This window comes from Dendropsophus ebraccatus, chromosome 6 (genome assembly GCF_027789765.1).
Source record: "Dendropsophus ebraccatus isolate aDenEbr1 chromosome 6, aDenEbr1.pat, whole genome shotgun sequence".
Classification (NCBI taxonomy): Eukaryota; Metazoa; Chordata; class Amphibia; order Anura; family Hylidae; genus Dendropsophus; species Dendropsophus ebraccatus.
In genome coordinates, this window is record NC_091459.1 from 24,304,040 (window position 1) to 24,319,144 (window position 15,105).

General features: G+C 42.1%; 1 protein-coding gene across 2 annotated transcripts in view; it reads right to left on the minus strand.

The window, feature by feature from the left end:
• Window positions 1–1,385: 1,385 nt before the first annotated feature.
• Window positions 1,386–15,105, minus strand: part of IBTK (inhibitor of Bruton tyrosine kinase) — a 55,662-nt gene continuing 41,942 nt past the window's right edge. The window contains exons 26-29 of one of the 2 annotated variants that reach the window (XM_069974692.1): window positions 13,278–13,424; window positions 3,533–3,601; window positions 1,948–2,080; window positions 1,386–1,840 (exon numbers count right to left, since the gene is read on the minus strand). In XM_069974692.1, the coding sequence (XP_069830793.1) occupies window positions 1,715–1,840; window positions 1,948–2,080; window positions 3,533–3,601; window positions 13,278–13,424 (475 nt within the window). In that variant the 3' untranslated portion in view covers window positions 1,386–1,714. The remainder of the gene's footprint in view (window positions 1,841–1,947; window positions 2,081–3,532; window positions 3,602–13,277; window positions 13,425–15,105) is intronic. The other variant, XM_069974693.1, reaches the window with a different exon arrangement.

Here is a 15,105-nt window from a genome sequence, read left to right on the forward strand (position 1 = left end):
CGGTGACGTCATCAGAACTGGTCGGATCAGAAGCAGCCGAAGGAGGATTTCAGTAAGCTTACTGGATGTGGGCTTTACACCACACATTGTTCTTCTCCACATTAGGAAGATGGCCTTGCAGGACGAGTTGAGCAGAATATGGAGAAGAACGAAGTGTGTGGGGTTTACTTACTGAAATCCTACTTTGGCTCCTTTTGATTCACACAATTCTGATGATGTCAAAGAGGCGGAGCGCCTAGGTCTCTAGGTTGGACCATTCTGAAGACATGGAGGGGATTGGGCCTAGGTGGTGACGACATCACAGGGTGGGGTGCATGGTGCCGAGGTAGGCAGGTATATTGGCACAGCGGCCATGAAGCCCCGCCCAGATGGCACTGTCCAACAATGATAACATGCATTTTTGAGTGGAGGACTGGATACTGTATAGGGCACTATTCAGTCAGCAGCATGTGGTGACTGTAGGGGAGTGGCTATGAAGGGTTGCTATGGGGGCGTGGCTATGGAGGGTTGCTATGGGGGCGTGGCTATGGAGGCCCGCTATGGGGGCGTGGCTATGGGGGCCACGGCGCACATGTCCTTCTTTGCTCTTTGCAAAAGTTGGGAGGTATGCTGATTGGTCCATGCTAAACAACCCCCCCCCCCTTCCCTATTGCTGTCATGTGACCACACAGACCTCTGACAGCAGCCCTGCTTCTCTAGCCTGTTGTACTACACTACTGCATGGGGATCTGCAGTTCCATTCTTTATCTACAAACTGCAGCTGTTTTTTCCAGGTTAATGCACTTACTATACATTATACACCACATGCTGATTGCTATACTGTACAGTAACTTATAATATGGAATATTCAGCTGTTTCTAAATTTGTTTTACATGTTATTCAGAATTTTTTAAAATCATTATTTTTGGGGAGTGGAACCAATTGTCTGCATTTCAGTGATTTCTTATGGGAAAATATGCTTTGCTTTAAGAGTGATTTAGATTACAAGCACAGTCCTCGAACAAATTATGCTCGTAATCCAAGGCACCACTGTGTATGCAGGGCGCACAGCGGAGGACATTATTACTATATGGGGGGCACAGCAGGAAGCATTACTACTATATGCAGGGTGCACACCAGGAGGCATTATTACTGTATGGAGGCCAAACAGCACAATTACTACTGTTTGGGACCTTCTAGGTGAGAAAAAAGTTGTTGGAAGAGCGCAGAGCCTAAGATGTTTATCTGGCAGGTCCTAAAATGATGATTTGTAGGTGGAAGAAAACAAAGTGGTGTCTGGGTAGAGAGGAAAAGGCAAATTGTATTAGTATATGTATAGTGACAGTGAACTCTTACAGTCATCTATAGTAAATTAAAAATAAAAATGATTGAAATAAATCTGAATATAATTGCACACATTTTTATTTGCAATAGAAATTCATTACACTGTAAACACAATACTGCCCCCAATATTGAATATTCTATGATCGACAATAATTAGTAAATTTGTCAAAACTTAGAACATAAAACGTCCATAGGCAATATGTATGTGTATATGGCCGGCAAGGTGAAATTAGTGCATTTATCAATGATTAGCAAACTCAGACCCGAACCTACAAGTCATGCTTGTGCCTTTTCTGCTGCAACTATTCACTTCAAACATACTACCCGAAACACCACAACATCAACAACAACATATTCACGTTAGAGGAGTCAGAACATAACCAGGTCATAGTCAATGCTTGTTCCACACTGGAGTTGCCATGGGCCCTTGTGCTGATCGCTCGACTGTTATAAATTCCTCTGGGTTGTCTATTGCTTGGTAATGAACCAGCAGATCCTGGATTGCACGTTCTTCAATCTAAGAAACGCAAAACGGAAATTTAGCATTAGTCATGTTAGGTTCTGAAAAGTCGTTGCGACGCATCATATCCACAAGCCCCTAACATGTAGTAGTTTCTCTGGTACCTGGATGAGCGCAAGTGGCTTCTCTCGGCTTCGAATGAGGGCAGCCTCTTGCTTCTTTTCTTCTTCAACAATCGTAGTAAAAGTGACTGGCGCCATTGAAGACTTGGTTTTACTTAAGGACACGAGCCATGGGCTGCAAAGAGACAGAAGGCAAATGGTTAAAAAAAACACAAAAAACAAACAAAAAGGTGCACTTAAAGCATAAGCAACATGGACTATACTTATAGAGTCACCATAGTAGAAGGAGGAAACAACAGCAATACTCACATGAAATGTGTTAAAGAGTCTCTCCTTACCCCTTGCTGATCCTCCTTCAATTGTGCTCAATGATAAAATAGTATCAACAGTATATCCAAAAGTAGAAGGGACAACCATGGCACTCAATTAGAGATGAGCGAACCTCGAGCATGCTCGAGTCCATCCGAACCAGAGCATTCGGCATAGGGGGGCTGCTGAACTTGGATAAAGCACTAAGGCTATGTGGAAAACATATCCATGTATTAATGTTTTCCAGACAACCTTAGAGCTTTATCCAACTTCAGCAGCCCCCGCTATACCGAATGCTCGGGTTCCGATGGACCCGAGCATGCTCAAGGTTCGCTCATCTCTACACTAAATCTTCAAAAAACGATGCTCCTTTATGTCACAACATATAAGACTTGAGGACACAGACAATGGCGACGCATGTTTCATGCTATAACTGCGCTTCCTCCTGGCATCATTATTGAAGATGAATTGCTGTGGTTATCCTTTCTAGTTGAAGTCCCTCAACACTATACAAGAATACACACTCATGATCCTTCAATTTTTTATGAAACCATGTAGAAATGAATTTTGGCACTCACCGATGATATTACAAATTCATATCTTTCATCCATAATGGTCATAACAGATGTAGAAAAAGAAGGCAACCGACCGTTTCACACTAGTGCATGCGCTTCCTCATAGGCCAAGAGGAAGCGCATAAACTAGTGTGAAACGGTCTGTTGCCTTCTTTTTCTACATTGAATTCCGCTTGCATTCTGTTCCAATTCTCCTTAAGTTCTGCCAGAGCTGAATAGGCGAGGAATTTCAAGTAGAAAACTTTCCTCTTCGATTCCACGCCTATTACTCAGTGTGCACATACCCTAAGGCGGTAGGTGAGCATATAGAGCGGACAGAAATAAGCCAGTTGTTGTATGACTATAGTATACCCTCCTAGGCACATGCCATCTGGTTTATAAAGCGACAAGACTAATGTCTGCAATATGTAATAGCTAACAAAATTACTTCAACCTATATATTTAACTGTATATATGCATGTATTAACCATCCAAATCCCAGCAAACAAACAGACTTGGTGGATGTTAGCAATACTTTCACTGAAGTATTTTATTTTAATGCAATTTTTTGCACAAACACAAGAAAAAGTCAAATTTTGAGAATGTCAAATTTACGACAACCCATTGGTAAGTTTCCCCCGCTGTAATAATAGGAGTGCTGCATGGTTGTCATATACCATCGCATTGTATATGTAATATGCCATAGGAGAGCTAACGTCACTCTTAACATACGTTGAATGAATGTAACAACTTAAATATATTACTTGGGAGACTCGGGCTGTGGCGCTTTTGTTTTCCATTTGGATTCATGGGCCGTGGTTTCAGACGGTCTTCTGTTTAGCCAAAATATTAAAAAGAAATTATATTAGAATTGGAAAATAAGTGGCTTTGTTTAAAGCCAAATACTTGTAACACCAGTAAAACGCATTGCATCTGAATAAACACAATGTTCCATAATGAATTGGATTAACACAAAAATCTGGCAAAAACAACTGGAATTATTGTATTGTTTAACTGATTTTCTATGGCTATTGGTGGCTTAAAGTGACACTGTCACCTCCTTTTTGCATTCTGACATCTCTACACAGGTGTAAAGGGTAAATTTAGCGTTTTTCATACCTTATTTCATATCATACGTCATGATGCTTGTTCAAGTAAAAAGTGTCCTTTTATCAACTGCAGATTGTATTAAGTGGGTGGGGCCTAACGGCATTAGCGACACTTAGCCCCGCCCACAATGGTACCGTTGGCCCCACCCCCTTGACGCCCATTGGTTGACTGACGTAAAGAGGGTGGGGCCTAAACCTTTCAGCCAGCCTGTTCCAATAGAGGGCGAGGGGGTGGGGCCAACTGCGGCGTTGTGGGTGGGGCTAAGTGGCGCTAATGCCACAAGGCCCCGCCCACTTAGCACAACCTGCAGTTGATAAAAGAGGACTTTTTACTTGAACAAGCAGCATGACATATGATATAAAATAAGGTATGAAAACCGCTAAATTTACCCTTTACACCTGTGTAGAGATGTCAGAATGTAAAAAGGAGGTGACAGTGTCACTTTAAGCTTAAAGGGCTATTCCGCTCAAACATAACTTTTCATACGTTGCTACCCATGGTGAGACTAACAATTAAAGGGGTTTTTCCAGCGCTACAAAAACATGGCCACTTTTCCCCCTACTGTTGTCTCCAGTTCAGGTGCAGTTTGCAATTAAGCTCCATTTTCTTCACTAGAACTGAGTTTCAAAACCCCACCCAAACTGAAGACAACAGTAGGGGGAAAGTGGCCATGTTTTTGTAGCGCTGGATAACCCCTTTAAAGTCCATACTTGTTGTTATCCATTTAGTCTCCTCCCCCCAGTTCTGAGCTGCTGTTTTCTGCTGGAGGGCGCAGGTGTGACGTTTCAGGGAGGGAGAAAGGCATTCCGCCTGAAACAGCCGTCACTTTGGGAGTCACACCTGTCGCCTCCAGCACTCCCTCCCTGCTTGGATAAAATTCATGGAATAAACCCGCAAGTCTTCATACTACTACAGTGAGTGCAGAATTTATGTTTCTCCTCTTCAAGCAATTGTATTCGTTTGCCTACAGATCCGAGCACCCCGTACCATTGTATTATTTCTTTGAGGCTCGTTCTTTTGCGGCTCTGAGGACTTAATAATGTGTATCAGGTCAGATGTATCTTGTATAAGCTAATTTGGAGATAGCCTCCTAAATAAGGGTCCATTTACACAGAAAGATTGTCTGACAGATTACCTGTCAAAGATTTGAAGCCAAAGCCAGAAACAGACTATAAACAGAGATCAGGTCATATAGGAAAGATTGAGATTTTTCCTCTTTTCAAATCCATTCCTGGCTTTGGCTTCAAATCTTTGGCAGATAATCTTTCTGTGTAAATGGACCCTAAAAATGACAATAATTAGTCCTCTCCATTATGTGCATGTGCTCAGTAGCTCTCGATATTCATTAGCACCAGGCAGACAGCTGTAAATCAGCAGCTGGGGGGAGGGGGAGGCACAAATACCATTCTTCTGCATATCAGGAGAAGAGCTGAACAGTGTTATACATTGTTCTGTTCAGAATTTCTGTCACTAGTTTATACTGCCCTCATTTAAGGGAGCATCAATCTAGTGACAGATTCCCTTTAACATGGGCCATCAAGATCTGCTTGGTAATAGGTCAACCCCTGTCATACCCACAGATTAGCTCCTAATTAGCACCTGTAAAGACCTTGTGGCTTATAAAACACACAGCAAAACCATGGCAAAACCTGTGCAATGTCACCAGACTTTTCTTATAAGCTTGGCACACTACCTGCCCATGTGAATATACCCATATACAGAACACTCTTACTTAAAGTGTACCTGTCGTTTATTTATTTATTTATTTGCAGAAATCAATAGTACAGGGGATTTTAAGAAACTTTGTAATTGGGTTTATAAGCGAAAAATGCATTTTTATAATGAAAAAAACTGTTTGAAGCTCTCCCCCGTCTTCATTGTTCTCTATGGAGAGGGGAGGATTGGAGGGAGATGAGGCACCAAAACAGAACAAAAAAAGAGTTAATTTACAGCTTCATCACTGGGCTATCTCCTCTTAAGTCAGCACTGACCTCTCTGACCTCTAAATACCGGCTTTCACGCAGGTCCTGCTGTCTAATCCTTTGTTCTCTGCTATCTGCTGGCGACTAATCTCCCTCCTCCCCCCTCCATAGAACAGACAGGGGCATGTCTGATGCAACAACATGTGATTTCCTGATAATGAGCAGTGAATGGAAGGGAGGGGGAGGCGGGGCAAGTCTTTTTGAATGCAGATAATTGCATATTTGTCTAATAAACCCAATTTCAAAGTTTCTTAAAATCCCCTGTACTATTGATTTCTGCAAAAAAATACGACAGTGACACTTTAATTTACATCGTATAGTATATCATCATATGAGGCTGTGCTGAAACCACTCTCCCCCCCCTTGCCAATTGTCCACACCCTGGTGAAAGGGAAAGCACATTTCCCCCTATTTTCACGTACTTCCATTTGTGCCGTGATTTGTGCGTCTTTCCCTTTTAACAGCTCCGAGGTAATTTTCCCTCCTCCTTGTAGAAGAGGTTATATGGCGAGGCCAAGCTTACTGCGGTCTGGGATCATTACTCTCAAGATAATCTTCACAATCTGAAACATTTTTAACATTTCTTCCTAAATCATCATTACAAAAAAATAAAAATAAATAAAAATGGTAGTTTCCAACAGGAGAGCTTCAATGACAGCTCGGGTCACACAGACATATAATGATATATCTAATAGCAGCAATTACAGGATGGGGAGCGCAGTCTGATTTATTCAAGAGGGAAATATTTTTACCCATAAGGATAGACTGAATGCAAATGCAGAATGCGAATACAGGTCCAAATATCCAAGCATTTCCAACACAGGGAATTTATATAGTTTTCCTTTAAAGGGGTACTCCAATAGTAGAATTCTCTCTTATATTCTGCTGTCCTATTAAAAAACATAACAAACATCTGTCAGGCTGTGCGCGTAAAGTACCAAATTTACACCTGCTTCAAGCTGTAGCTTTGGATCATGACGTACGATGCATACTCTCCCTTCCGTGTCATTCACTCTGTCTGAAGGACGTTAATAAAGAAGAACTGCTGATATATATAGATGATGTACGCCTGTCCTGTACCCCCGCCCACTGGGCAAGCGGGGGATACAGCAGGCATACTTACACCAGGGAGAAGGGGCCCCTTCTCCCTGGCGTACGCCCCTGCCATAACTTTTATAAATGTCCCCTCTCTGCACTCTCCCGGTGTCTCTGGAGTCCCCTGCTGACAGCAGCCCTGCCACTTCCAAGACGGACTCATCTTGACAATGACCACATGCTCAGCCAGTCACTGGCAATGGCGTTGTCCTGTCTTAGTCACTGTTGTTCGTCTCGGAGGTGGTGGGGCTGCAGTCAGCAGGGAAAACCAGAGACACCACAGGAGGACACTTGGGGAGTATGGAGAGGAGAGCATGGTCTCCCTAAGATCAGTGATGTTTCCTGTATGGCTCTACTATGCATTGCTCCCACCTAGCCAGAATCCTGCTCCACGCTGATGAAGGGCAACACCCCGAAACAACTGTCTGTGGGTGGATACCTGGCCTTGGCTTTTTCCTTGTCATTACATTGACTTATAGGGCCACTTAATATGGTGGTTTTCCTACAGAAGCCACCCCTTGGCTGGGTCCTTCCCGGAGGGATATCTGGCTAGTCCTGTGTTTTAAGACTCTTAAACGAGACTCCACAGACTCTTGCTTGCATATTCATATTTCCCAGGGAGCAATGCAACTGGATTTCACTGTATTGAGCGCTTTAGCCGGCAGCTGACAGCTGTTATCTTTGGCTGATCTCCCTAGGATCAGTGATCTGTTATCGTATTTTCAATGAAGTACAATGGCGTTGTCCTGTCTTAGTCACTGATTGTTCGTCTTGGCGGTGGTGGGGCTGCAGTCAGTGGGGGACACCACAGGAGGACACTTGGGGAGCACGGAGAGGAAAACATAAGGACCCAGATTTATAACAGGATGTAAAATATAGACCGGTGTAAACTGCCCACAACGACCAATCACAGCACCTCTCTCATTTTACCAGAGCTGTGATTGGTTGCTGTGGATAGTTTACACCAGTCTATATTTACACCCTTTTATAAATCTCCCTCTTGATGTTTGTTTTGTTTTCTACCTTCGGAGTACCCCTCTAATTGATCTCTATCTATAAGCATCAATTTATCTCCCTCTAAAATTACAAAAATTCTATTACTTCTTAGTCAGAAAAGGTAATTTCCAGTCACAAAGCACAGTCCTGTTCTAACGTAGCTCTGCTAAGAAGCAGCAAACACCACATCAGGAAAATAAATGGCAAATATCTATTCCTTATAGATTCTGGCTTCCATATACATTTTGAGATCCTGACTGGGTGGTCACTTTAAGTGCATAATGTGCCTGGGCTGTTGAATATCACCATCCTCACTTGTGGTGTGTATACCTGGCTTTGGCTTCAAAAATCTGTCTGTGTAAACGCACCAATAGTCGTCACTATTAAATGAGTTAATTAAAAATCTAAAGAACCACTTTACCATCCAGCTTTCCTAATCCTGATCAGGTTTCCGGAGAGATCAGCAAGGCGATTTTCGTCATTCAGGAATGCGGAAGAACTAGGCGACAACCCCTGTGGGGACTGTCCGTTTCCTTAGTGTCTATTTTTGGTGGTGAATGATCATGTTCAGAAAATCTTCATATGAACAAATGTTAGATTGAGCTGGAATACAGGTTCCTTTATACATGAAATGACTGAAACTTAGAGAGCCTTGTTCTGCACTGGATGGTAGTGACTCTCGTGCTCTTCTTCCCGGCAGGACTGGATGTGCTAGACTAGTGAGTTAATAAGATTATATTATATACTGTATACACACACACACACTATATATATATATATATATATATATATATATATATTATATATATATATATATACACATACACACACCTCTCTCATATCTATCTATCTATCTATATCTATCTATATATATCTATATATATCTATATATATATATATATATATATATATATACATACATACATAAGGTAATCATTGGCAATGGAGCAGCAGTATACCTCCTAGGTCACCAGTGCAAATTCTGTAACAGGACCCCCGACCTGCCATGTAACGTTTATTACACTGGTGGGCCCCTTAGTCACAAGCTGCCTACCCCTATAGTTTTGTCTATAAGTAATAAGAAAGGCAGACACCAGAATACTGTGGAGTTTCCCTTATGGTGAAGTTCACATTTGACATTTTTCTCTGCTCAGAGTATTTAAAGGGGTTATCCAGCGCTACAAAAACACGGCCACTTTCCCCCTACTGTTGTCTCCAGTTTGGGTGGGGTTTTGAAACTCAGTTCCATTGAAGTAAATGGAGCTTAATTGCAAACTGCACCTGAACTGGAGACAACAGTAGGGGGAAAAGTGGCCATGTTTTTGTAGCGCTGGATAACCCCTTTAATACCTATGGACAGTTTTAGGAAAATACAGAGAAAACTGCTTGTTAGGCCACATCTATAGAAATAATAACTAACCATGGTTAATGTGATTTGATCACCAGTCTTAGTACCCGGCTGCATGCTCAGCTGCATCGCTCAACAGAGTGGTCTTGTTTAGAGTTGGAATCCCATTTTTTAAATGAAAACGGGCTCTTTTTTTTACATATTCATGTTTCCCAGGGAGCAATGCACCAAGGATTTCACTGCATTGAGCGCTTTAGCCGGAAGCCGACAGCTGTTATCTTTGTCTGGTCTCCCTGAGATCAGCGATCTGTTTCTCTTATGGCTCTACTAGGCATTGCTACCACCTAGCCAGAATCCTGCTCCATGCTGATGAGGGGCAACACCCCGAAACAACTGTCTGTGGATAGATACCTGGCCTTGGTTTTTCCCTTGTCATTACATTGATTTATAGGGCCACTTAATATGGTGGTTTCCGTACAGGGGCCACTCCTTGGCTGGGTCCTTCCTGGAGGGATCTGTGTTTTGAGACTCTTAAATGAGGCTCTTTTTTTGCATATTCATATATCCCAGGAAGCAATGCACCTAGATTTCATTGTATTGATCTCTTTAGCCGACAGCTGACAGCTGTTATCTTTGGCTGGTCTCCCTGAGATCAGTGATCTGTTATCATACTTTCCAATGAAGTATTATGGATTTTCAAGATAATATATAGGGGTTACCTGTTCTAATAGAACTACGAAGAGTGTCACCTGCTTGGAGCACCCGGCATGTCCTCGCATCACTAAGACATCACATTGATTTTAATGGGAACTGTGAAATGCTTCATGTTCCCTGCACAGAAAGCAGTGTCACCCCACAGATTATTGCTGGGACTTACAGCTTCTGAATACACACTTGATAGGTTATCATCAGGGAAAAACAACAGGAAGATTAGCCCAAGGGATAGTGTCTTCTTTTATACTTTTTTCTGCTAATTGTAAAACTTCTGCTGCAATTAGTGTCGGCTTAATTTGTATATTTCACAGATTTAATACCATTGGGATGAAATTATTGATAGCAGGTACAGAGAAACTGTAATTACACTTGTTATACTGCAGGATTCTTAAGAGGATTCTAACACAAACTGGTACAACAGCACACCCTAGTGGTCACATTAAGGCGGTGTTCACACATGCAGCAACGCAATGAAAATGCAATGTGAATGCATCATTTCATTGCAGTAATTGATCACTTTATTGCGTTACTGCATCACCTCACAGTAATTAATCTCATTGAGGTCCTTCGTTGCGTTAATGCAATGATGCTCCTAACGTGTGCGTTGAATTGGGGATTCAATCGTAACCATTTAAATGCAATTAAAAGTTGAAGGGAAATATATAGAGAGAAAATGCCTTTGGTTTGAACTATTTTTATGTTAAACATATTTAAGAATTTTTTGCTTTTTTTTTTTTTTTTTTTTAAATGTATTTGTTTCCTTCAACAAGGTAGGGGAGGAGTAGTATCAGCTGTTGTGAAGAGATGTCCTATGTATACACTGGTGTCAACTTTCACTGTATCCTAGAGGAGGAAACTGTGGAAACTGATCTCTACAAAACAGGAAATGTCAGCTTAGTTTTAGATTACAGGCCCTTTTCAAGGGCTGATTTTTGGTAAGGCCGTGGAATTTGACAGATTTTTGAAGCCAAAGCCAGGAATGGATTTGAGAAGTGGAGAAATATCAGTCTTTCCTTTATGACCTGTTCTCTGTCTATAGTCTGTTCCTGGCTTTGGCTTCAAAGATCTGTCAGGTAACTCTCCGTGTAAATGCACCATAAGTGACAGTGATCAGCCAAAGAACGGGGAAACGCGCTCCTCAGCATATCGCATCTTTTGTACTGTGGCAAAATATTTCACTGACACAAATCTTCCAGTGTGAACAGGGGATGTGCGCCCAATGACAATACAGGGATCATTTATGCGGCCTGGCTGCTCAATTCATCCCGCCTTCTAAAAGGCACTGCCAACGAACGCTGATCTCACATACTGACACCCGTTTGTCGCCGCAGACGGACGATGATCTGCACGTGTAAAAGGACATTTAGTGGCTGGAATGTACATTTTAAAATAATCCTGAAATCTTGCACAGTAAAATGAAAAACTAGAACAGCAACAATCGTTCTTCAAAAATATGTTTGACTTAAAAACTTGGATTTAACCCTTCACGACCATGGGACATTAATGCATCAATGCCTAGGTTGTTTTTGGACTTCAGCTAATGGGATCATAATGATCCTATAAGCCGAAGGCTGTAGCTCTGTCTCCTCTTCTCTGTCCCCTGCTGCTGTTAGAAGCCTGTAACCCTGGCAGGGGAGAGGGGAGGGGGCAGAGCTTGCGGCTGCGTGGAAGCCTTTCCTCCCTCCCGTCCCGTCCGAAGCCATGAAAGCAGAAGCTTGGGACTTCCGGCATCCATGGCTACCATTGGGGCTCTGCGATCACATCACAGAGCGCCGATGGTTATCAGACAGAGAATTCTCGCTCTGTAGAGGGAGAATTCTCTGTCTGGAGCCCTATATATGAGTCCAACAGCAGCTCGGAATAGGGTCCAAATGGGCAGGTGGAGGAGTGGCTGCATGCTAGAACGTCAGCATTCCTAACAGCATCCAATTTTAAAACTAATGCTTGATAAGTTCGAAACGTCGCTTTGGTCTATGCACTAAAGCTTGAAGATTTTTACTAAACATTGGACGCTGCTGGACTCTTCCGCTTCCTGTGTTGATGAGATGTCAAAAATTATTATCAGTCGGAGTCCGAGTGTTTATACTCGACCATTTGCTACAACGACCGGGGAGAACAGCACCGGGCTGAACTGGTCTCTCCCTGAATGCAACTAAAAAGGTCCCATAGACTTACACTGGCAATCCATCTTTATCATGTGACACACAGCTGAAAGGAAAAGTGCTTAGCTTGCATTTCTGCTAGCCAATTCTACCAATGTGTTGGAGCTTGAACACCCAGACCCCGACTGATCTCTAAAAGATGTCAAAAAGGTTTCTTTATTAAAGTGACAGTGGCCATTTAATGAATCAATTGAAGAAATAGAGAAACAAATAGAATAAAAAATAAAATAAATAAATTACGTACCCATATCATAAACCGTATCTCAAAATGGAGACACGTCTAAGTTATGTTTCTTTTTAATAAAAACACACTATATATATATATATATATATATATATATATATATATATATATATATATATGAACATGCAGATTGGAACTATGTGCAGAACATTTCTTAGTTTGAAAAAAAAAATAGAAAATACTTACATTTATAGTCTGTGTAAAAATATTAGAAATGGCAGAGAACTATGCAAAAGACATTAACCCTTTACAAGGAACACTAAGATTTCTTTAGGACTTTCTGCAGGTTAAACATACAAAGGCTTCAATTCCTGTTTAACATATAGTTAAACATGGGCGTATCAAAGACTAATTTTATGGGTTCTTCTACACAAAGTACACATTCTAGGGAAAGTTATAAAAACTAGGAAAGCTACAATTAGAGAAAGGAAAAGGCCAGGCTAAAGCCGCCGCCTATGTCCACAGCCATACGTGAACCACTCCCTATAGGTGCAACACCACATTATTAACACCTCCAAAAGTACAGCTCCTAAGTAAGTATTTATGCTGCTTATATGGCAGCTACATAATCTGTAACACTGTACAGAGATAGTCACCATTCACATCACAGTCCCTGTCCTGGAGTGACATCCCACGCCAGTCACTGACTGGCTGAGCGGCCAGTACATCAGCCGGGTTGTGACCTAAACACACGGAGATCCCGGAGCCCGGCGGAGGTCTTCAGGCCGGTTTCACCGCTCACCGCAGACACTGGGAGAGGTAAGTGCCTACTTTTAATCAACTCCCCCCATCCCCCTACAGGATTTTAGCAATCGTCGGACTTCTCCTCTAACACTTGCATGTGTTCTGTCCTCTCACCTTGCATGTATTTGAGGATCCACTTCTGGAACGGGGCCAGATTTTTTCCCAGTATCTCCCAGTCTATTCAAAACAACAGATTTTTGCTCTTCCCGAAGGAGGTCACGGAATGACTTTGGTTCTCCTTCATAGTGTAAAGAGGTTGCCCTGCAGGAGAAGAGTGTATAGAGCGATTCATTACAGTCATGTCCCACACCCCAGAGAGTTATTGGATTACTTACTGTAGGCTGAAAAATAAAACATGTCTATCGAGTTCAACCTCACTCAGAAATATAATGAAAATGAAAAAAAAAGAAAAGTTCTATAAATTGTCATTTTATTAAAGGGAACCTGTCACCCTGGCAGCCGGGGCAGATCCCGCCCAACCCGCCAGTAGAGCCCTGGTTACTTCCCCGCTCCTGCTGCAGAGAAATAGCCGCCCGACTGCACGCTCAATATGTAAATGAGAAAAGATGAGTCCATTGTCCATAGGAAACCACTGGAGCAGCGGGGCCAGCATCGGGAGCGGGACCGGCAGGAACGGGTAAGTATCTGGGGCTCTATTGGGGGGTCTGGGGGGCTCTGCCCTGGGTGCTGGTGTGACAGGGAACCTTTAAATTTTTATCCACAAAGTAAAGAGTAAGGAGAAGGCACTCACCACAAAATTCTTCTTTATTCAATCCAAAACATAAAAACTTGCACAGTGTGTAGCAGTCAGTGGGGACGCCACTCAATCACTAAAAAGTGTAACTGCCGTTTCACGCGCGCATCATCAGACACAGTGTCCGATGATTCGCGCATGCGCGCGTGAAACGGCTATTACACTTTTCAGTGATTGAGTGTTATCCCCGCCAACTGCTACACACTCTGCAAGTTTTTATGTTTTGGATGGAATAAAGAAAAATTTTATGGGGAGTGCCTTCTCCGTACTCCTGAATTTGCTTGCTATTGTCTGTCTTGATGTCCAACATATACATGGTTATCAGCATTGCTGGAGTTGTTAGTTGCCGGTCCACTGTCTCTTTTCTTGTTCTTTAATTTTTTATAATAAACCATAATAAGAAACATAAGTAAAAAAAAAAGGTTGTGATTTATGGTGGCATCAGCTGGTAAGCATTCACATGCACATAGGTATATTTATTAGCCCAGAAAAAAACCCTTTAAATGCATTTCAATCTTTTGAGTTATAGTCTGTAACCCACTCGGAAACAGAAATGTGAAAGAGTCACCTAGGATGACTTATCTCTGGCTGACTAGCTTCACAAGAATTTATTTCATAGCTTAAAAGATGGAAGGAAAACAGAGGTTTCTCCTGGACTGGGAAGTCTGAGGTATTCTTAGTCCTTACTCATCTGCAGGAGGAGGCCAGAAAAGTTCCCACCCTTCTGGCCCTCAAGAGTGCCAGAAATACTGCTGGATTTCCATAGCAAGTATTTCATTTCAATGGATTTCACAAGTTGCACACCACTTAAGTTATGAATGGAAACCAAACGTCCCGGCCAAAATAATCCATTGATTGTTAATGCGCATAAAAGTCAACCAAAAAAACAGGATATGTCTAGCTATAAAACCTAGTCCAGGTAATCCGTACAGAAAACACAAATCCAATGCTATTTATAAAGGACGTCGGGCTAAATAATTGCCTGACAATAGTACAGTCTGCTGCATTTTACAAGTGGCCTGTGCCTCCAATTCTGGAGAATGGGGACTAGATGAAGCCAAGACTTTATCTGAAACAGGTGGAGACTTCTCAGATGTTGGAAAATTACCGTTTCATGGAGAAGTGTTAAAAGCTCCTTTATGTTTCCCTCTTCGGTTTTAAAATTGTTGCTCATATTCAATAAACATC